This window comes from Wolffia australiana, chromosome 15, assembly GCF_029677425.1.
Source record: "Wolffia australiana isolate 7733 chromosome 15, ASM2967742v1".
In the NCBI taxonomy this organism is placed as follows: domain Eukaryota; kingdom Viridiplantae; phylum Streptophyta; class Magnoliopsida; order Alismatales; family Araceae; genus Wolffia; species Wolffia australiana.
Window position 1 is genome coordinate 4,938,322 of NC_135849.1, and position 23,687 is coordinate 4,962,008.

The 23,687-nt window shown below is 44.9% G+C and overlaps 1 protein-coding gene across 1 annotated transcript; it reads right to left on the minus strand.

Moving 5' to 3' along the window:
* Window positions 1-9,850: 9,850 nt before the first annotated feature.
* LOC144712627 (uncharacterized) lies at window positions 9,851-13,619 on the minus strand. Its single transcript, XM_078586901.1, has 4 exons — window positions 12,757-13,619; window positions 11,878-12,566; window positions 11,066-11,335; window positions 9,851-9,975 (listed from the first exon to the last, which is right to left on the minus strand). Exons 1-4 carry the CDS (start codon window positions 13,617-13,619, stop codon window positions 9,851-9,853), a joined length of 1,947 nt encoding a protein of 648 aa, XP_078443027.1.
* Between the last annotated feature and the right edge of the window lie 10,068 nt (window positions 13,620-23,687).

Consider the following 23,687-nt stretch of genomic DNA (forward strand, 5'->3'; position numbering starts at 1 on the left):
ACGCCTCGTCTCGTTACTTCGGTATCAACCCTAGTCTTCCCCCATGTAATGCTTGTGAGGATTATGTAACCCTTTTATGATATTAACACAATGACCCTATTCCTCGATTGTGTCCCTACCCTCTCCTCTAACCCCTTCTATGCGATCTTAAGCTGCAAGAGATCAAGGCTGCTTAGTGTTCTGTTCCAAGCATTGAGGCCGGCACGCGCTAGTTACAAGCAATTATCCTAGATTGGAATTTGACCACATGACAAATGATATCAGAGCCAGGTTGGGCCTCATCAGCCTGTTTTCCTAAACCCAATTGGAGGAGAGATGGAGTTAGCAAGGCACTCAGTTACTGGAGGAGAAATGACGCAAGGAGAAACATCATAGGCAGGAGTTTTGCCTATTGCGAAAGGATGTCGTAGGTTTGAAGACCCAAGTGGACACCAACAACTAGGAAGCGGATTTGAACTTTGAAGACCTGAGTACTAAGTTCGGGCAAAGAGAAGAGTACCTAGAAGGTATGGTACGTGAGCTGACGGACATGGTGATATCCTTAAAGCTTAAAGTGGCAGAATTACGACGAGCCGAGAGTAGTCCATAACCCTAAACCTATGGAGGGGGAAAAAGATTGTTATGCCACAACCAAAGTTCAATGGTGCACGTAGAGAGGTAGATGTGGCAGACTTCTTGTATGACTACAAGAGATACTTTGAGATCCATGAAACTCTGGAGGAAAAGAAAGTCCTCCAGGCCAGTATTTTCTTCTCAAAGGATGCCAAGCTATGGTGGTGCCAACATTCGGAGGTCGGAGATTGGCCACGGACACATTTGAGGAACTAGCGCAGTAGATCAAAGACAACTGTATGCCACACAACACAGCGTGGATAGTGAGGGAAGAGCTCAACAACCTTCGGATGTCTGGTACTCCAAGAGAATATGTAAACCAATTTGAGTCCATAGTTAGGAGGATTACTAACATGTCCGAGGGAGACAAGCTCTACCGCTTAGCTAAGGGACTCCCCCATTGGGCACAAACAGAGCTTGAAAGAAGGCACTATCAAGACCTTAAAGATACTTATCAAATCGTAGAGGGTAAGGTCAACCTCCGTGCCAACAAAGCTGCAAAACCAAAATAGAAATCTGGGAAGTGGACAAAACCACGCCAGGAAGGCACTTAGGCTCCGACAACCACAGCCTGTCAAGACCTAAAGAAGAAGTTGAAACCAGGCTCCAACAACGGACGTGATAAGGGCGAGAGCATAAGATTGGGGAAGGCGACTCCAGGTGGTGGGGGCAACAAGTTGACCTGCTTTGCATGTGGAGGCCCCCGCTTCATGAGGGATTGCTCGAGGAGCATAGGGGTGGCCACCAACATAAACTCAATACTCGTGCCCCCCGCCCAACTAGATGTTCGCGGGGGTAGCATTATAATAACACTAAATCCCCCCTATTGTCTGGCGACATTGCATGGGGGTGCCCTGGTTCAGTATGAAGGTCTAAACCTCTTGCACGTCCCAGTACTAATCAACAGGTAAACCCCCCATGGCCATGGTCGACACGAGGGCGATGCACAAGATCCTTGCCAAGAAGAAGGCGAAAAAGCTCAGCTTGAAACTTTCCCCTAGCTCTGGAAATATCAAGGCCGTCAATTCGGAGGCGTGAGATATTGTAGGCCTGGCCAAGGGGTTGTTACTACAGGTAGGAATGTGGGAGAGTCGGACTAACTTCATGGTGTTCCCCATGGATGACTTTATGGTCTTGTCGGGTCTCGACCTCTTGATGGGACCTTCGAAGTTGTGTTCCCTCAATACCGCGTCATACTATTCCCGAAAGGATCTCACCCTAGTTTCATGAGAGACCAACGGGTCATACTATTCCCGAAAGGATCACCCATGTTTTGTGAGAGACCAAGGGGTCTAGCAACCGCAGAACAACGCCTTGCTATCTGCAATGCAAATTAAGGACTACTTGAGGAAAAGGGAAGAGACCTTCCTCATCACCATATGAGGGCCAGCACCCTAGAAAAAGGGTGGAAGGTAGGGGTGTACACCAGTTAGTTGGACTTAGTTGGGGTGACGACGACGACAATAACCCTAGTTCCACCGGGGGTGGACTATTGGGGCCTGTAGTCGACATGATGCGGGAGTTTGTTGGGGTGATGCCCCCGCAAATCCCAACAAAGTTGTCGCCCAGGCGGGACGTGGACTATGAGATAGAATTACTACCTGGTACCCACCCACTTGCACAAGCACCCTACAAGATGTCGCACGCCAACTTGGAGGAACTACGGAAGCAACTGCAGGAATTGTTGGAGAGCAAGCTGATCCGGCCGTCCAAGGCACCCTTTGGCGTACCAATCCTATTCCACAAGAAGGATGCGTCGCTCCGACTTTGCATGGATTACCAAGCACTGAACAAGGTAACCGTGAAAAATAAATATGTTGTACGGAATGACGAAAAGTTGTTTGACAGGCTTGGGGATGCTCGCTTCTTCTCACAGATGGACTTGAAGAGTGGGTACACCAAGTATGGATCAAGGAGGGGGATGAACCAAAGACGGCGTGCTTGATGCGCTACAGATCTTTTGAATTTTGTATGATGCCTTTCGGGCTCATGAACGCTCCTGCAACATTTTGTTGCATAATGAACACTATTTTTTGGGATTATATCGACGATTGTGTAGTCGTATCCTTGAATGATATTTTCGTATATAGCCAAATCTTGGATGACCATGTGAGGCACATTCGGAAGGTGATGGCCAAGCTGAAGGAGCATGAGCTCTACCTCAACCCGAAGAAGTGCGAGTTTGCCTTGCACGAGGTTAAATTTCTCGGCACCTAATCGGGAAGGGAAGTGTGCGCATGGATCCCTCTAAGGCGAAGGCCATCCGGAATTGTACAGCACCAAAGGGATTACTCCAGTTGAAATCTTTTTTCGAGCTAGCCAATTATTACCAGAAATTTATCTAAGGCTTTTCCCGACTAGCTGCTATGTTGACGGATTTGTTGAAGAGAGATTCAAAGTGGCAATAGACAAATCATTGCCAGAGAGTATTTGATGAGTTGAAAAATGCAGCCTCCACTGAGTCAATACTTCAATTGCCCAGATTCGATAAGCCATACGAGGTACACACCAATGCTTTTGACTTCGCACTAGGGTCGTCTTGATGCAGGAAGGCCATCTCCTGGCTTATGAGAGCCAAAAGCTGAACGACGTGGAGAGAAGGTACTTGGTACCCAAGAAGAAGATGACAGATGTGGTACATTGCCTAAGAGTATGGCGCTATAATCTCCTTAGAGGTAAATTTGTGATCTACACTCATAATGTGGCTACCAGTTGCTTCGAGTCTCAAATGAAGTTGACCTCGAAGCCAGCCAAATGGCAAGACTTCATGGCAGAGTTCGACTTCAACTTGAAGTACAAACCAGGGCATGCTAATCAAGTTGCCGACACCCTAAGCCGCAAAGAACCAGAGATTTTTGTGGTAGCACTTTCAACAATCTATGGGAATGGGAATTGGCCCTATGTGCCGCGCCAAAAGCTCCTCTACGAAGCATAAGACACACCCCATGTCGGACACCCAGGACAAGCGCCCATGCTTGCACTCCTCTCCAGTAGCTATCACTGGCTGAGAATGGAACGGGATGTGGAGGAATACGTCCTTTCGTGCCTAGTGTGTCAACAAGATAAAACTGGGAGGGCTAAGGCTATAGGAACGCTGGAACCTCTCCCAAGGGCGAGTTGACAGTGGGAGTCCATCTCAGTAGATTTTATCACGTGTCTTCCATGCGTGGGTGAGCACGATGCTACCTTGGTGGTCGTGGACCATTTTTCCAAGTATGCAACATTCATCCCTACCACATTGGAAGTGCATGCAGATGGTGTGGCTTGACTCTTTATGTCCCATGTGACGAAGTAATGGGATCTTCCATTGGACATCATTAGCGACCATGACACAAGATTCACAAGATGTTTTTGGGAGTCACTGTTCAAATACATGGGCTCCAAGCACAAGTTTCCAACAAGCTTCCCCCCCAAACCGATGGCTAGACAGAAAATGTAAATGCTACGCTTGAAGAGTATCTAAGGCACCACGTCTCAGTCAATCAAGAGAATGGGGTGGAGCTGTTAGATGCAGCATAATTTGCACACAATATCGGTTGGAGCTCGGCCATAGGGCATTCGTCGTTCTAGATTGTGACGGGAAGGCAGCCGCTAACCCTTCGAAAGTGGTGAAGAGAAAAGGGAACAGTCACTTCTCCCCGTCCTTTTGCTTTGCACGTGATTATCATGCTCGCATTGAGGAAGCTCGCAAGGCACTAGAACGTGCTGCTCAGAGGATGAAGAATTATGTAGATCAACGCCAAAGGGGTGTGGAGTTCCAAGTGGGTGATCTGTTCTTGTTTAAGATGAATGCCCAAATGTTAAAGACAAACCAGGCAAAGCAAAGGCATAAGGGTATGCTACCACATTACGATGGGCCTTTCGAGGCGGTAGCTAAGATCGAACGAGTTGCCTTCCATGTTTTGGTACTGAAAAAGTACATATCATACCCTAAAGACACAGTGAGGAATCAACTCCATCTAGCGCCGCTGAATGTGTGGGTGCATTTTGACCAGGACGTAGGGGCAGTCCCAGCAAATAGGGAGATTGATCGGGGAGGATATCACAGTTGCTATCACAAGATTGAGTACCTCATCAAGTGGAAGAACAGACCTGCCAAATCAGCGATTTGTGACAATTTGAGAACCTATTGCGGGTGTATGAAGCGACGCACCGGGCATCCACGAGAGAGTCAATAAGTTCAGGCGGTGGGGGCATGTTAGGCCCCTAACTAGGCAACACTCCCTGCCAAGAGGCATGCATGCTTATTGGGAGGGTGTGTTCGCGTGTGACTCACGATACTTAATGACTAACTCCTGTTTACTGTGATTCTACAACACACAAAGGGTGGTGACGCCCAACCCTGATCTTTCATGTCATTGCCCCTATAGTGGTAACACACTACGGATGGTGTGCGTGCCCGTCAATGCTCTGCACGGTGGATCCAGGTGACCCACGCGCATTGTAGCGCGCGCGCTAGCAGGAACTCACATCCAGGTGCGCTGAACGTGAGCACAGGACACGTAGGCCGAGCGATAGTGTCGTTGTGTGACGCGCAGAGCTGTGCAGGGAACCGCGCGGCTACAACGCGCATTACATGTGTGGGGTGCGGGGCAGGAGACATCTGACGAAGGCAACTTGTGGTGCTAATTTTAAATGACGTTGTAAGATAAATTTGCCTACAATAAAATAAAATTGTAAAATATAGAAGCTTACTCAGGTGTGAGTAAGGTCTTCTCCATAGGGACTGTCCTTTGGGAATATAATCGATAATTGAGTTGATAATTATGACGATATAGTAATAATACTAAAGATAATAAGAATAAGAAGAGATAGCTAATAAGAAAGTAGAGAGAATATTATTTTAATAAGATAATTAGAGAAGAGAAAATGTCTAAGATTATATTTTGTACTAGAGATACTAAGAAAGATAAAGAATTGAAGATGTTAGATACTATATTCAAAAAGGATAATAAGATAGATAAGAATTTAATAATAATAAGTAGTTTAATAAGAATAAAGAAAGAATAAGTAGAAGAAGCTAGGTAAATATATTAAGAAAGAATGAAAGGGTTAGAGTAGTATTTATACATACTAAGAAGATAGGTAAAGAAAGAGTATTAAGTAATTATATAACTAGAGTATACTAAGCAGTTAGATTGGTATAGAGATATTAGAAGGGGATAGATAGAATAGTACTAGTAACTAAGAAGCATTTATATTAGTACAGGTTCTTTTATAGTGTAATGTGTTTATATGAGTATAATATTATTCTATAGTTAGTATATCTCGTCTAGTAGTTTTATATTTTTATATATATTTTTAGTTAATTTTAGGGTGTAGAATGGGTTATTAAGTCGAACACCTTGAAGGTGTTTGACCGAATGCTCGATAGAATAACGAGACGTAAGAGAGATATGTATTATTTAATTAATAGTATGCTTTTTATACTTTTTATATTAATTTTATAAGAGGGAAACGAATATAAAAGGGTGCTTCTGTCAAACGCCTGTGAGGTGTTCGATAGGATGCCAGATAGAAGAAGAACTAGATAGACGGAATATGATTTTGAATTATTATAATGTTGAGATAGTCAAACTTAGATAAATTGAGGAAATCATCATCGAACACGTGAAATGTTTGATGAAAAGCCACAAAGAGTTTGCGATAAAAAATTTCAATCAAAAACTCCTATCTAACTAAATTTAACTAAACCTACTACATCCAGAGTATGAATCAACAGTAGAGCTTCATCAGTGTACCTGAATCACCCTGATTCAAAAAGAAGGGGTGGTTGTGCTGATCGCCAACGCCAAGCTTCGGTTTAGGGGTCCCCCTTCTCTTCTCCTCCGTCCTGGTGTGCATCCAGGTGCATTGTGACTGCTCCCAACACCTCTCGGAGCTTCTCAAATCATTAGGAGGTTTTCACGATCCTCTTGCGCTCTCGATGCTGCCAGACAGGTCTCCCGCCGCTCTCGGATATCAGTTGGGAGATAATAAAATGAGGGGCTCTCGGCCCCTTTTAACGGCCTAGGAGAGATCCCATAGGCCGTCCGATGGAGGGGGACAGCCTTGGTGGTCCTCCCTGGCCATTGGATAACCGCTGATCCCCCCTCGCCTGTCAAAAATGGCCTCCAACCGGCGGCGTCGACGGCTGGGGGTGAAGATGGACACGATTGCCCCCCGACCGTCTGATCCCCCATTCAAATGGGTTCAACGGCTGTGATTAAATTGCAACTGTGGACCCCCTACGGTGCACCCCTGTCCTGCCCCGTCAATGCCCCGTCAGCATCTGCGCAGGCAGCCCACATCACCTCCGCCTTCTTTGATTTGTCCATCAACGGGTCCCCCGGCCGTGTCAGCCACTGCAGACCAATTAGAGGCCTGGAAAAATATGAGAAAAAATATTTAGACAAAAAGAGATTAATCTCGCCGTCCGATCTTCCTTAAGAAGATCGGATGGCTAAGATCTGGTCCTCTTAAAATACCCAAAATGACGCGGGCTTTGGGCTGGGTTGGCTTGAAGCCCGATCTCTCTTTTTTTACTTAGTTTTCTTCAAGATTGTGGCCAATTAGGCTGCGATCAATAGGTTATCAACACCCGGCCCACTGCAATTAGGAAGATATGGGGCTTCCTATCCCATATCGATAATACTAAAAAGACAAAGCACTATATAAATTTTGGCATTTTCTAAAGTACTGAATTCAAATGACATACATCTCATGCACGTGACCTTGACTTCTCTGTCGGCCTCTATGGGCCTCTGTGCTCCATGTGGCTGGTTTGGGCTGGCCTACCGGGTGTGCTGCCCCTTGTCCACCACAGGCGGGCTTGAGTGCCCTGCGCTCTCTCCTGCTTTGGCTGACTCCCTAGCCGGCCCAGCAATATTTTTCACTGTATTTATATGTGTATTTTATTTGTTTTCTCCTTTTTTATTTATTTCTTCAACTTGTACGTTGACTTCACCCCTGCAATAGCATAGACTCATACTAAATAGAGCATTGGAAAATTAAAAAGATCTTAAAAATATTTTTACTACCAAATATTTAAAATTGTAAAACATGCATAAAAAATGACATTAAAAATACACTATTTTATAACTTGCTCTATTAAGTGTATGTGATGCAATATCTTATAAAATTGGATCAAATACACATGAAATTATCCAAAAATGACTTTTAAATATCTATAATTACATGACACATTTTGGGTTTATCAATATCTCGCCAGGGGACTAAGGCAATTGGCGCGCAATGAGCGCTGAGATGGCTCGGGGCATGGCGCCCCCAAGGGTAGCACTTGGCATGTGGCGTCCAGCTTGGGGAGCCGAGCACGGCGGCGTTCAAGTGGACCAAGCGAAAGGTTTCAGTGGGGGTATTGTGGCATGTATGATCGCCAGAAGGCTGGGGTGGCATGTGTGATCGCCACGCCCACGAGCACACAACATTTGGCCTGAGGAAACGCGTGTAGCCGCGGTGTCGGTGGGCGCACGCGCATGGCTGTGGGCCTCAATGTGCAGAAGCACCCCTACCAAGATGCGTAGCGCCTCATCTCGTTACTTCAGTATCAACCCTTGTCTTCCAAAATGTAATGCTTGTGAGGATTATGTAACCCTTTTATGATATTAATGCAATGACCCTATACCTCAACGGGGCTGCGTTCTCATCATCCCCTATAACCCCTTCTATGCAGTCTTAAGCCATTGCAAAAGCCTTCCGCTACAAGAGATCGAGGCTGCTAATATTCTGCTCCAAGCAGTGAGGCCGGAACGCGCCAGATTCGAGCAATTGTTCTAGCTCGGAATTTGACCGCATGACACATAGTGGTAGCCCCCCCCCCTTTGTCACCAGAAGTGTGGGTGTTGGGTTCCACATTAAATTTGAAATAAACCTTTTGCGGATCCGATCCGATCCAATGGGATCAATTATAACCTATCCATTTGACCTGATTTATCAATCGGATCGAAACGAGTTCAACCCGATCAACCCAATTTATCGGAGACAACTTGATCGTGAGTCCACTAGGCTGGATCTAATCAAGCTGGATCCATTGGTGCCAATTAGTGGCCGCCAAAATTGGATCAAGTCTGACCCAATCCTAAGCTACCTGGAAATCGTTCTGTGCATGGTTCCCCATCCCCCATGGGCAACCACACTTGGTTGCTGGCAGTTGCGAGTCATTGCATGACGAGTACTAGGGGTCACTGGTGGAGGCTGCCATTACACACGTTTGCACGCGGTTGTCACCATTGAGCCTAAGTCACAAAATTCCTAAAACTACGTAAAAATGCACAGAATTCAGAATATTATTCCAAAAATAGATTTAATCATTTAAGCCTGGTAAGGTGTACATATAATTGATTTAATGCAAATAAACATGTAAATGTGGTCAGATTAACCTACTAAGACCATGTGTTATCAGGTCCTTGGACCAAATATACCAAAAGCATATAGTAAATGGACATATGTGTTTTGAATGTGATCTAGATATCTTATATTATGGTAGGATCCACTGTCTGCACTTAGTGGACAAAAGTAGAGGGCCACCAAGTCTCTATAATAGAATTTTTGCAAGACATTTTGAAAAAAAGGAATTTTAGGTTTTTTTATGGATCGTGTGAAGGCTTCTGTTCTGAACGCCTCCTATCCTCTAAGTATGTCAGCTTCCGCCTTCTTACATTACTAGTGGGGCCCGCTCACAATGCTCGCTTAGGATGGAGAGAGAGGTGATAGAAAGCGAGGCTGTTCTCATTCTTGGAGATAAAAAATTCAATATTTAGCTTTGCAGACGAACCACACAGATCTCAAGATTGTACACAATGACAGAGAAGAAAAGTATAGAGGACGACGAGTGGCTAAGCAGACCTCACCTGGTCCCTATGTGACCATTTGCACATTCCATCTCCGCCGTCGTGGCTTATCGCCTCCGCCATCGCCAACGATATTCTGTAATTCATATCCTTCTAGATTATTATCCGACTGCTATGATAAGAAAGCACTTCGAAATAAAGTATAGTATAATATTATGTTATGTATCTTATGTACTTAGCGTCTTGATATAGGGAATGTTTCTCACTCGTGGTCGAGGGGTTTCCTTTGCTGCAGGTGGAGGTAAGAGGTGCGAGAGAGGATCTTGGTACTTAAATATCAAGATGCATGTCTGTTTTGTGGGGCCCGCTCACAATGCTCGCTTGGGGTGGAGAGAGAGGTGATAGAAAGCAGGGCCGTTCTCATTCTTGGAGATAAAAAAATTCCATGTTTAGGTTCTCAGACGAACCACAAAGATCTCAAGATTGTAGACGGTGACAAAGAAGAAAAGTATAGACGACGACTGGTGGCTGAGCAGAAGTGTATAGCGCGGATGGTAGAATGGCTTCCTAGACGCTGAAATTAAAGGGATGTTAGATTTTTGGAATTTTTGCGATGAGAAGAAAGAAAGAGAGATTTGGTGTACCGTAGACGGTAGGCGTAAATATCTAGATGCAGGTAGCGTCTTGGGGGTGACGTATTTTCACGACCAATCCTCTCCTACGACCCCATCGGACGACAGATGGCATTGGACGAAGCAGAGGCTCTTAGTCTGAAGAAAGAAGCTAACTGAGATGCGCCTTGGTACGGAAGTATGAGATATTATATATATAGAGAGAGAGAGAGGAGGAGGAGGGGGAAAATGTAAGGTAGAACTTGCATGTCTTGTTGCCCAGGAAGCCCATGGTGCTGCATTGCGACACCGGAGAAGCTCAGATGGCCAAGATTCATTCTCATGTTGTCTCTCAGCCACATGATCAAAAGGATTCCAACTTTGTGTTGCCTTGTCACGGTAAAGAACTCCTCGGCCTAGCCCTCTTTCACGCGATGGATCTTCTGCCATGACGATGATGATGATGATGATGTCGACGATGATGTCTACGTTGATGATGATGGTGATCATCATTTTAGTGGAGCGCGGAAGAGGGAACGGCTTCCTGTAAGCTGAAATTAAGATGGATCTTAGTTTTGGAAGATTATAGTGATGAGAAGGTGGAGAGAGAGTTTGATGATATACCTGAGAACGTTGAAGCTCATTTCTACGATCTTCGAATCAACATCTCCTAATGGAAAACCTCTGTGTAAACAATGTTAGTCACATGCAAGCGGTTTGTACTGCCATCGCAGAACACGATTCCTGCTAGACCAATCCATGTCCTTGAGAGAGCAACGTAGAGCTGGCCGTAAGTGAAAAGTGGGTTTGGTAGATATAACCCCACCGTGTTGAGAGTCTGTCCTTGGGATTTGTTAATCGTCATTGCGAAGGCCAGTCTGATTGGCAGCTGAAGGTGCTTGAATCAAAACGGAAGCCTTGATTGAGATGGGTAAAGCGCAATCCGTGGTAGGAGATGGACTTCACCGTAGAAATTCCCTTGGATGATGATTGTGGCTTGTAGCATTGTTGGGAAAAAGCCATCCACTCAAAGCCTAGTCCCGTTACGTAGACCTTGCAATGTGTTCAAGTTTCGGAGAAGGATCACGATGCAGCCGATCTTGAGTCGGAGCTTGTGGAGCGGCATTGTCGCATCATCAATTGTGTCTAGGAACTCGATTGGGTAGAGGGATTTGTTGTTGACTTCTCCAGGAGGGATTGCATCAAAGCTGATGTACTCCGTTGCTTCACCTGGAAAGTCATCGAGCACCATGTTGTTGACCTTTACCACATCATCGTTCAGCGGTGTCAAAAATGTCTTCGCTAATAACTGATTTGCGCCATCTTTAAAGGTTCCATAAACTTGGGCAATAAGTCAGACAGATAAAAGACGCGCCGAATCTCAGCTAGAAGATAAACATCAAGGCCAACATATCCTTCTCCGACGGCAAGTAAGAACTCGCGCCACACTTGTTGGTCGGGTGAAATGCGGACATTGGTTCTGAGCCGAAAAACATAGCAATTGCGCCATACATCGCTTCGGTTAAGGGATGAATTGATGATCATTGAGCGCGAGCCTTTCTGTATGACTGGAAGCATTTGTCTGAAGTCGCCTCCCATCACAACAACCTTGCCGCCAAAAGGAACATTTTCCTAACTTGCATATGTAGTCTTCATCACATCTCAAATAGATCGATCGAGCGTCTCGTAAATGTGGTGGTGCATCATTAGAGCTTCGTCTACAATTATAATACTTGCTGAATGAATTTGGTGGCTGATCATAGAGTTAGGTGAGAATCCACACGTTGAGATGTGAGTGACAGAAATAGGAATCTTGAATGCGGAGTGCAATGTTCGCCCTCCTTCCAGAAGAAGCGTCGCTATACCACTTGTCGCAGTCGATATGGCGGTGAGGCGAGAGGCCTTCATCTTTGCAAGAATAGCTGAGTAGAGAAATGTCTTACCAAATCCACAAGTCCCGTCAACAAAGAAGACTTTGGCCTCCTTAGCACGTTCCGCCGATTCTATGGCTTCCAATACTGTGTCATAAAGTTGTCTTTGTTCTTGATTTAGCATGCCTTGTAGGTGTTCTACAGCGAGGATTGCATTCAGGATGTTGTTTTCATGGCTTGGCCTGCATATTGTTTCTATCGGTTGAAGTTCGACGCTTTGGGGCAACCCTAGGAATGCTTCGAGCGAAGATCCATTGTGGTAGAGGATTGACTCGAGTGCGCTCAACACTTTTCGTTGTATCTGGTTAGTCACTTCTAAGGCGTTGTTCTCGAAACAGATGTCCTCCGACATGGCTTCAAGGTATTTTTCGAGATGCACGACTGGTTGGGAGATTTCACAGTAGAGTAGCATCATCGCAAAGAGCTCGCGACCTTGACGGGGAGAAGCAACGCCTGATGCCAATGCAAGATCGTTGTCGAACTCTGCGTCGGAGTGGAGTAGGCCACACGCAGCAGCAGCTCTTTGATACGTGTCGTAGACAACAACATCAATGGTGCGCAAATCTTCATAACACGTTGCTCTTGTAACATGGTGAAGCATCAATCGGAGGTAGTATCGCGTACTGTTGAGAGGGCACACAAAGTTAACCCTTCTGATACATTGTAGTCACTGACGTCGTGACCAACGCCGAGTGGAATCGTTCCACGTGTAATAAGACGAGAAGTCACAGTACAGTGTTTGTTTGGCTAGTTCATCTTGCGGATGCTCCCTACTGTACCACATCCACTCTATGAGGGGCCTTGCGCTCCGACCTGTCCATGACTTCACTGACCGGTTCACCTTCTGCGTACACCACGGATTGCATATTCTCGTCGTGAACTTGGAGGGCATACACAATTGGGTACAGTTTTTGCATGCTGAATTTGCAGATACGCCAAAAAGATTTTGATGCAGATACGTATCGGGCGTCGAGATATTGTTGGGCTTCATCATGTGACGAAGAGTTTGGAGCTGTACCGGCGATGGCAAAGTCTATAGGAGCATACATTGAAGAAACTCTTGCTTGAATGCGATCGTGGCCCTTGTAGATATACTTGTACAGGTACTTCACCGACTGGATGGAAGAGCCGATTTCCACGTTGATATGGCATTTGAACACTTTGCACAAATACTTGTTGTATGGAACAACCCAACGATTATCAATGAGATGTGAACCCTTCTGGATGAAGCGGCCATTATTGCGACGTAGGTAGAGAGGGTACCTATCATTGTTTACTTGTGTTGAGCCGATGAACTCCTTGGGGAACTTATTGGAGCACTTTCCTTCCTTCATACACGGGCATCTTGGGTTCGTAGAACCGCAAGGGCCATGAATCATATGTGATGCCACACAATCAAACAACTCCATGTCGTTGGGATCTGGTAGTTCAGCACACACTATCTTATCTATGTCTTTTGGGGTCTTTGGCTTGTACGGAGCATCTAGTACCCATAGCATGTGTGCTTGTGGGAGACCACGCTTCTGAAACTTGACAACGTACACACGACCATTTACTTTGGCAAATATTTCCTTGTCGATTATCAAATGGAGGAGCTCCTTCAGTTTCAACCGGAAAATGCGACAGCAGAGGTTGAATCGATCTTGCGACTTCTTGCCAGGTAGTAGAGCTTCCATCTGGTTTTCCCATCTTTCGTACGATGGCCGTAGCATCCTGGCACAACCCTTGCATGTAGCGTGGGCCGCCAGAGAAGGAAGGTGGGAGAATGATCATCCTCCCTGCATGCACATCAACATTGTCAGTGGCAACTTGATCAATCAACCCTCCGTAGAGGTCTGCACACAACGTCGCCTAGTTGCATCGAATCCAATAAATGCAAGATTCTTCAAACTTAGCGTAAGCATCCACAACATATTCTTGAAAAAGCCAGCCAAAAAGATGAAGCAGTCTTGATGAGTTTCAAACCATGAAGTGGTAGGCATAAAATTGATTCATCGTCACTTGGCTTCTTTCCTTTAGCTGTCGGCTCCACCCTGGACTACCATAAGGAAATAGCAGCACGAAGTGGAGTGGATCATAACTTCCATTGAGCTGATTCACGAACTATAGCCCCCTACCACGCTTCCGAAGAACAATGTTGCGCCTTCCATCTCCTTCCTTTCCATGGCCAGGCATAAGAACATCGATTTCAGAGCCTGTGGGTTGTTCATAATGGTCGTCGGGGACAGAAGGCTCACCAACTCATAGCTTGAATTCTTGGGTGGATACGGTGAGAAGTGCGTCTTCGTTGTTTGCTTGAAATTGACGAACAAACGGATTGGCCACAGTCAGATAGTATTGGATCTTTTCAAGGATGGTGCGATGCAAATCAGGGAAGATTGAGCTTCGGCGTTCGATCTGGTAGTCTGTGTCGTAGATGTAGATTTGAGCAAAGAAGGGACCTTGTCCAACAGGGGGCAACAGAGCATTTGAGATCTCATGATAGACAGCGCCTTGGATTCGATACGTGTACACACCGGCTTGGTTGTCGGCGATGGAACAGTCAAAATTTGCACTGCTCGATGTGAAATCGAAAGCTGAATTGTAAGCTCGAATAAAATTGCGGTAGTGCTTTGCCTCCTCCGTCATACCCTCAAGAAGATCAAGAAGCAGTGCCGGCGTGTTGGGAAACACTGTCAATGCGACTTCGCCATCCTTGCATCATAAGTGGAACACTGGGTTTCGTTGGCTGGAGCTAGGTTTGCGTTCTTGTATCCACAACTTTGTGTGGCACAAAGCACATGATGCATTCATGCCTCCAAGAGAATGTGGTTGAACATTTGCCACATTGCGTGTAGCTGCGAGGAGTGTCCTCACATTCGCTGATCCCGTCGATCGACAGTATGCGATTCTTTCGGCCCGACGGTTGCCCTCAATAACGTTGCAATCATAGTTCAGATGGGTATATCAACCTATTAATGGCAGTATAGATTAGCTATAAGAAAAAAGTATTCAATGAAATACCAAAATAATTCATGAGACATAATATTTCATTACTCGTACAATAGAGGTGAAGAAGTGCACTAAAATAATATTTCTCATTTTTTATGCCAATTGACTATATTTATTCAGGAAAATGTAACTATACCTTCCCTTAGTAGTCTCTCTTTTTTAAGACCTCACGAGCGATATAATAATGTGTGCCAACCATTGACTTCAGGTGTGAAGGAACAACGAAGTCTAAATGAGAAATAGCGAGGTGAAGAGACGATTGTAAAATTATATCTACAATGTGAATGACGTCAAACATTGGAATTTCAGTAATTGGGTAGCTTCAATCTCTGATCCAATGACGTTGAAAAATATGGATATCAATTGCTCAATCTGAAATGAGGGATTTAAGGATCACAATCAGAATTAGGATGCACAGTCACAAAGTAGGGATCCCTAAATCAAAATATCTAAATCACAATCAGAATTTCCAAGTACGATTTAGGGATAGCAATCAGAATTTCTGAAAGCCAATCAAAATTTCTCATCGATGGAGATTGAAGTTCTCAATGGAACATAATCTTTTCATTAAATCTAAATCCCAATCGAAATTGATCAGAATTGAGATCAGAATTTTCGAGATCTCAATTTTCCTATCGTTTCATCGATTTCAGTCAATTTCGACATAGACATTCTGATATTAGTCAATTTAGATCTCATTGATTAAGAAGGCTAAAGAGATTGAGATTATTTCTCATTGATGGACATCAAAGTTCTCAATCGATCAGATTCTTTTCATCAAATATAAATTCTGATTAGGAGACTGAGATCTCAGTCACCCATCTCAGTCAAGTTTACAATTTTCTCAAATTCGATCTCTTCAACGATCAATATAAATCTCCTTATCAAGCAGTTTAAAGCTCTTCGTCAATCAATTTGGATCGATCGGGAGACCGATCTCAAAGGTGACTCACAATATCAACGAATCAATGTCTTCCTCTCTTCCTCTGCAACGAATCAATGTAGAGAGAGAGGTGATAGATGATCTTCCTCTCTTCCTCTCTTTCTCTTGCTCTATTCCTCTCTTCCTCTCTTTATCTCTTCCGTTGAACAAATGATTCTACACTTTGCACGACGCCACGACGTAACCTCCCAAACAAACGGTTACAGATTTTATCTCTCTCTTCTCCCTCACTCTCTCTCTCTCTTCTCTCTCAGCCAATCAGAGGCCAGAAGGGTACACCACTTTGCTTTATAGTACTACTAGTAGGGCCCGCTCGTAATGCTCGCTTCAGGTGGTGAGATAAGAGAGATAGCAGGGCTGTACTCGTTCTAGGTGATAACTAAAAAATCCCATCTTCAGCCACTCAGACGAACCACACAGATCTGAAACTTGTAGACAGATGACAGAGAAGGAAAAAAACGAAGGCTCTTTCGTTTGGATTACATGCCGGGGGTAGCATAGAAGACGGGCGGCGGAGCAGACCTCACTTGGTCCCTATGCAACAATTTTGCCCATTCATTCTTTGCATCAAAGCTTCTCGCCTCCGCCGCCACCAACGAAATTCTGCAATTCAGATCTGCCAAGAGAATTATCCGGCTGCTACATTAAGAAGAATTATTTGGAATAAAGTATAGTATAATTAAGTAGAGTATAAGACTTTATAAGGACAATAGCAATCGATTTAAGTTTGGTAGCAGGCAAGGATGAAAGGGCACCTAAAAAACATCCGATCGGCGTAGGTGCAACACCAACAATGCAGACATCTATTCATATACAATCATTCTAGAACGTATTTTACAGGTGTGAATAATCAACCGATGAATTAGATCAAGAGATAGTTTAATATTTGAGAACTAAATAAATTATTACCTATTGTACATATGGGGTGATTAATTGACCCATGAATTAGATTCAAGAGATAGTTTAATCTACTTGAAAACTTAATAAATTCATAATTGGACAGATGGTGCGCCTAATGTACACATGAGTTAGATTGAGAGATTGTTTAATCAATTTGAAAATTCAAATAAATTAACGATTATTGGACATATTGTGACCAATCGACCCGCGAATTTCATCAGAAACTGTGAGAGAGATAGTTTACTCGATTTGAAAAACAACGTGAAAAATATCAGACTTGATCGGATACTGCGTGAGGGAAAAAAATCTTGATTGCAGATATGGATAATAACGATGAAAATGGAATTTATTTCCCACTTACAAACAACAACAAAAAAATCTAGAACATCGTTCCAAAACGAATCATTAATACACAAATCAACAATGCAGACATCCGTCCCTAGAACCTTCAGACATCGAAAATCTGACGGTAAGGTAAGAGAGAGTAATAGAGAGAGAGAGTGAGAGAGTGAGAGAGTGAGAGAGAGAGTAAGAGTGAGTGAGAGAGAGGTAAGGTAAGAGAGAGAGTGAGAGAGAGGGAGAAGACTGCACGTAGGCCTGAGGTTGTTGTCTTTCAGGAGAGAATTTTGGGGTTTTGTACAAATAGAGAGAAACGGATAGTAAGAAGCCTGTAAGTAGACTTGAATGATTCCGTCAATTTCTAGGAGAGAGAAAAAGTGTTTCGAGAGAAGCAGAGTGAGAGAGAGATAGGGATTGAAGTAGAAACCTGGGGACAGAGAGCGAGAGAAAAAACACATAAACAAAGAGAGAGAGAGAGAAGAGAGATAGGGAGATAGAGCGAGGTAGATAGATAAAGATAGAGAGAGAAAGATTGATAGAGATAGAAAGAGGTAGAGAGAGATAGAGCGAGATAGAGTGAGATAGATAGATAGAGATAGAGAGAGATAGAGAGAGATAGATAGATAGAGATCGAGAGAGAGAGCAAAAAAGGTAGATGGATAGAGATAGGGAGAGATAGAGCGAAAGAGATAGATAGAGAGAGATATAGCAAAAAAGATAGATGGATAGAGATAGGGAGAGATAGAGCGAAAAAGATAGATAGATAGAGATAGAGAGAGATAGAGTGAGATTGAGAGAGATAGAGAGATATAGCGACATAGATACAGAAAGAGCGAGACAGAGGGAGCTATATCTGATTTGATAGAGATTCAGTGAGATTGATACAAATAAAGAGAGATCGAGAGAGATAGAGAGAGAAGCCTGTACGTAGACCTGAATGTTTCCGTCAATTTGTTGGAGAGAGAAAAAAGGGTATCGAGAGAAGCAGAGAGAGAAAGAGATAGAAGATGAAGTAGAAACCTGGGGATAGAAAGAGCGAGAGATAAAACACATAACAAAGAGAGAGATAGAGAGAGAAAGAAAAGAGAGATAGGGAGATAGATCGAGATATAGAGAGAGAGATAGATAGAGATAGAGAGAGATAGAGCGAGATAGATAGATAGAGATAGAGAGAGATAGAGCGAGATAGATAGATCGATAGGGAGAGATAGAGTGAGATAGATAGATGAATAGAGATAGAGAGAGATAAAGTGATATAGATAGATAGAGATAGAGAGAGATAGAGCGAGATAGATACAGATAGAGCTAGATAGAGCGAGACAGATACAGAAAGAGGGAGATAGATACGATTTGAGAGAGATTGATAGAGATCTATACAACAGAGAGAGACAGAGAGAGATAGATAGCGATAGAGGGATATAGGTGAAGAGAGAGCGAACCAGAGAGATGGAGACAGAGATAGAGATTGAGAGAGAGAGAACAGAGGAGAAAGAGAAGAAATCCAGTGGGGCTTCGAGGACGTTGCAGACGGCGTGGATGACACTGGAGAACATCGGACTCCCTGCAATTGAACCCCGTTTTCTGATGAACGTGCGTTCCAGCTGACCCCGCTGTCCTCCGTTTCTGGAACTGTTTTCTGTAAAAGAGCATTTCTGATGGGAAACCCATGAACGAAATGATAACTTTCCTTCTCTTTCACCGCTGAAGGAAGGTACAGCCAATCAGAGGCCAGGATGAACATCATACGTCTGTTTTCTTCAATCAAATTGGTAAATACACATCCCTCTCTCTCCTACTTTCTCTCTCTCCCTCCCTCTCTCTCTGTCCACTCTCCTTCTCCCTCTCTCCTCTCTCCTCTCCTTCTCTCCCTCTCTCCCTCTCTCCCTCTCCCTCTCCCTCTCTCCCTCTCTCTCTCTCTCTCTCTCTCTCTCTCTCTCTCTCTCTCTCTCTCTCTCTCTCTCTCTCTCTCTCTCTCTCTCTCTCTCTCTCTCCCTCTCTCTCTCTCTCTCCCTCTCCCTCTCTCCCTCTCGCTTTCTCACTATCACTCTCTCCCTCTCTCCCTCTCCCTCTCCCTCTCTCTCTCTCCCTCTCTTCCTCTCACTTTCTCACTATCGCTCTCTCACTCTCTCCTTCTCCCTCCCCCTCTCTCTCTCCCTCTTCCTCTCACTCTCACTCTCTCCCTCTCTCCCTCGCCCTCTCGCTCTCTCTCTGTCCCGACAAGGGAGAGGCAAAATGCGAGAGGGAGAGAGAGAAAGAAAGAGGGGCGAAGAGAGAGAGAGAGAGAGAGAGAGAGCAAGAGGAGAGAGATAAAGAGAAAGAGAGGGGGGGAGAGAGAGAAAGACCCAGAGAGGGAGAGAGCAAGGGAGAGGGAGATGGAGAGAGAAAGCAATAGCGTAAGGGAGAGAGTGAGACAAAAAGAATGAGAGGGAAGGCGAGAGCGACAGCACAATAGAGAGAGTGAGACAGAAATAGGGAGAGGGGGGAGAGAGCGATAGCGCAAGAGAGAGAGTGAGACAGAAAGAGGGAGAGCGGGAGAGAGAGTGAGAGAAGAGGGAGAGGACAGAGAGAAAGAGAGAGGATGAGCAACAGCAAGAGAGAGACAGATAGAGACAGAGCGAGATAGAGAGTGAGAGGGAAAGAGAGAGAGGGGGAGAGAGAGAAAGAGAAGAGAAGGAGAAAAAAAGAGGAGAAACGAAGGGAGAGAGAGAGATAGAAGGGGGGAGCGACTAAGGAAGAGAGAGAGCACGAGAGGGACAGCGAGAAAGAGAGTGAGAGAGAGGAAGAGCAAGAGAAAGAAAAAGGCAGATAGAGACAGAATGAGAAAGAGAGAGTGAGAGAGAAAGAGATAGAGGGGGAGAGAAAGCGAGAGAAAGAGAAGGAGAGAAAAAGAGGGAGAGATGAAGGGAGAGAGAGATAGAAAGAGGGAGCGACAAAGGGAGAGAGAGAACGCGAGAGGGAGATGTTAGATTAATTTCTTAATCTACGGACAATTATATATGTATGTATATAATTGCATATTGTTAAGCCATCAGTTATAAATCCCACTTCATATTTGATTCGCTTAATAACGGGATTAAGACATTTATAACAATAAGTGTGGTAATTAATTGTGTAGAGGCTAAGCTTATCTTAATTATAATGATGGGATAAATTAAGATAGGCTTAAGAGGCTTAAGTATCTCCTCTTCCTATAAATAGAGGCCAGGTCCTTGGGTCATAAGGTGATTGGCTTTTCTCCTAAGCATCCCATTACTCAGAGAGACTTCAGGAAGTCACCCGGTATTGATCCAAAAGGCCTCCCCTGAAGATTGTTCGATTCAACTAAGCGAAGACGCGATGGATCGAGGTATGTTTTACATTGATTTACATTCACGTACGATCTTCATCATTCTTGAGAATCGATGCAAGACTCCTGCAGATCTAGCAGGAGAGAGATAGAGCAAGAGGGACAGAAAGAGAGAGCAAGAGCAAGAGAGAGAAAGACACAGATAGAGACGGCGCGAGAGAGAGAGTGAGAGAAAAAGAGAGAGGGGGAGAGAGAGCGAGAGAAAGAGAAGGAGAGAAAAAGAAGGAGAGACGAAGGGAGAGAGAGAGCAAAAAAGAGGGAGCGACGAAAGGATGGATAAACTTTCTCCGCTGTTGTAACTGTTTTTTTGTAACTGCTTATCTCTCTTTTCTCTTTCGTAACAGGAGGTCAGCCTCTTAATTTTATTCATTTCCTTCTCCAATTTCGAGTTCTGTCTCTCTCTCACTTTCTGTCCGTCTTGCACACCCACCCTCTCTCCGTCTTGCTATCTCTCTCTTTCTCTCTCCCACTTTCTCACACTTTCGCTGTTTCGTTCTTCATCCCCTTTTCCGAATTTCTTCCTCTATTTCACAAAAAAACAACGCCATCACGTCTTACTGTTGCTCATGCTGTCTATTTCTCTCTGTTCCTCTCCCTCTTTTTCTCACTCTCTCTCCCCCTCTCCCTCTTTCTGTCATACTCTCTCTCTTGCATTATCATTCTCTCCCCCCTCTCCCTCTTTCAGTCTCACTCTCTCTTTTGCGCTATCACTCTGGCGACCCCTCTCCCTCTTTCTGTCTCACTCTCTCCCTTATGCTATCGCTTTCTCTCTTCATCTCCCTCTCCCTTTCTCTCTCGCTCTCTAGCTCTTTCTCTCTCTCCTCCCCTCCATTTCTCTTTATCTCTCTCTCCTCATGCTCTCTCCCTCTTCACCCATCTTGCTTTCTCTCTCTCCCTCTCGCGTTTATCCTCTCCCTTCGTCGCGCGAGAATGAGAGCGAGAGGGAGAGAGAGAGAGGGAGAGAGGGAGAGGGAGAGAGCAACAGTGAGAAAGCAAGAGTGAGAGAGAGAGAGAGAGGTAGAGGGAGAAGGAGAGAGGGAGAGAGCGATAGTGAGAAGGCGAGAGGGAGAGAGGGAGAGAGAGGGAGAGGTAAAGGGAGAGAGGGAGAGGTAAAGGGAGAGAGGGAGAGAGTGATAGTGAGAAAGCCAGGTGGACAGAGGGAGAGAGAGAGGGAGAGGGAGAGGGAGAGAGGGAGAGAGCGATATTGTGAAAGCGAGAGGGAGAGAGGGAGCGAGAGAGAGAGAGAGGGAGAAAGAGAGGAAAAGGAGAGGGAGAGAGAGAAAGTGGGAAAGAGAGGGACGTATATTTACCAATTTGATTGAAGAAAACAGACGTATGATGAACGCGGCGGGGAGGCCTGGCCTTTCTCTCTCCTACAAAGGAAGAGAGAGAATGCGAGAGGGAGAGAGATAGAGGGGGAGGGACAGAAAGAGAGAGCAAGAGCAAGAGAGAGAAAGACACAGATAGAGACAATGCGAGAGAGAGAGAGAGAGAGAGTGATAGAAAAAGAGAGAGAGGGGGAGAGAGAGCGAGAGAAAGAGAAGGAGAAAAAAAGGAGAGAGGAAGGGAGAGAGAGAGAAAAAGAGGGAACGACGAAGGGACGGATAAACTTTCTCCGCTGCTGTAACTGTTTTTTTGTAACCGCTTATCTCTCTCTCTTTTCTCTCTTACTCTCTCTCTTCTCTCTCACTCTCTTTTCAGCCAATCAGAGTCCAGAAGGGTACACCAATTCCTATTATAGTAGTATAGATAGATAGATTCTCTCTCTCTGTCTGTCTGTCTGTCTCTCTCTCTCTCTCTCTCTCTCTCTCTCTCTCTCTATCTATCTCCCTCTCTCTCTCTGTCTCTCTCTGTCTCTCTCTATCTCCCTCTATCTCCCTCTCTCTCTCTATCTATCTACCTATCTACCTCTCTCTCTATCTATCTATCTATCTATCTCTCTATCTATCTCTATCTATCTATCTCTATCTCTCCATCTCTCCCTCTCTCCCTCTCTCCCTCTCCCTCTCTCTCTCCCTCACTCTCCTCCTCACTCCCTCTATAAGTCTCTATCGGTCTCAATCTCTCTCACCCCTCTCCTCTCTACCCTTTCCCTCTCCATCTCTCTCTCCCCTTTTCCTCTCTATCTCCTCTCCCCCTCTCCCTCTCTCTATCCCCTTTCCCTCTCTCTCTCTCTCTTCTTTCCCTCTCTCTCTCTCTCTCCCCCTCTCCCTCTTACCCTTTCCCTCCCTCTTCCTCTCTCCGTCTCCCTCTCCCTTCCCCTCTCTCCCTCTCTCTCGCTCCCTCTCTCCCTCTCTCTCCCTCATTCTTTCTCTCTCTCTCTCTCTCAGCTACATGACAAACGGAGAATGGAAAAGGATAAGCGAGCGAAAACACTCCAAGAATTAAAATAGATTAAAGTGTTCTGACACTCACGACTTTAGCCCCTCTCGCTCGGAACCGCTCTCACAATGGAGCCACTGACTAGAACAAAGAATTTAGAACTACATTCCCAATGCGCCTGAGTGCTCTTCGCGTACGACTCTCACTATGCTAAATAATCTGGTCAGAAATCCCATGCGGATCATACTACAAGCAAAGCGCGCATGCCGCCTCATGCCCGCCACAGAGCTATACCGGACGCGCATGTTGTGATGCCCACTGCCTCCTTGTTTTGAGGACGATAGCTCTACGGGGAGAGAGGTCCCAAGTTGTCTCAACTTTTTCCTACGAGAGCGACCCTTCAATTCCAAGTTGTTTTTTTTATTAGTTTTTGTATTTTTTGTTTTTGTTATCTTGTGGGCAACTCAGTTTCAAAATCTACCGGCATTAACTGGGGCAAAGGGAATCCGGTCGTCTCGTTTATTCTTGTTCGCTTTTTCTCGTTTGTTTTTCTCAGTAATTAAAAATATCCTCTTATGAGTACTAAGGTTCTCCTCCGGCTGTATTACTGGCACTATCACCATCGACGTAGGTCTTGTTGGATAATGAACATAAACCGACATGGTTGTCTCGACTTTTTCCTACGAGAGCGACGCATCGGTTCCATGTTGGCTTTTCATTTAAAATTGTTTTTTGTTATCTTGTGGAAGACCCAGTTTCAAAATCTACCATATTTTCTGGGGCCAAAGGGCATCAAATCCTAGACCACTTTATTGGCACTCATCATCATTAACAAAAACTCTTGTTCGCTTCTTCTCGTTCATTTTTCAGTAATTAACACTATCCTCTGATGGTTACTGACGC

What these genes read in the sequence shown, in the direction of transcription:
- LOC144712627 (XM_078586901.1), bottom strand. Translation starts at nt 13,619, where the DNA reads ATGGAAGCTCTACTACCTGGCAAGAAGTCGCAAGATCGATTCAACCTC. An exon ending in GTCAGTGAAGTCATGGACAG is followed by an intron (nt 12,567 to 12,756) that starts GTCGGAGCGCAA and finishes CCCTCTCAACAG; the next exon opens with TACGCGATACTACCTCCGAT. An exon ending in CATATCGACTGCGACAAGTG is followed by an intron (nt 11,336 to 11,877) that starts GTATAGCGACGC and finishes GAACCTTTAAAG; the next exon opens with ATGGCGCAAATCAGTTATTA.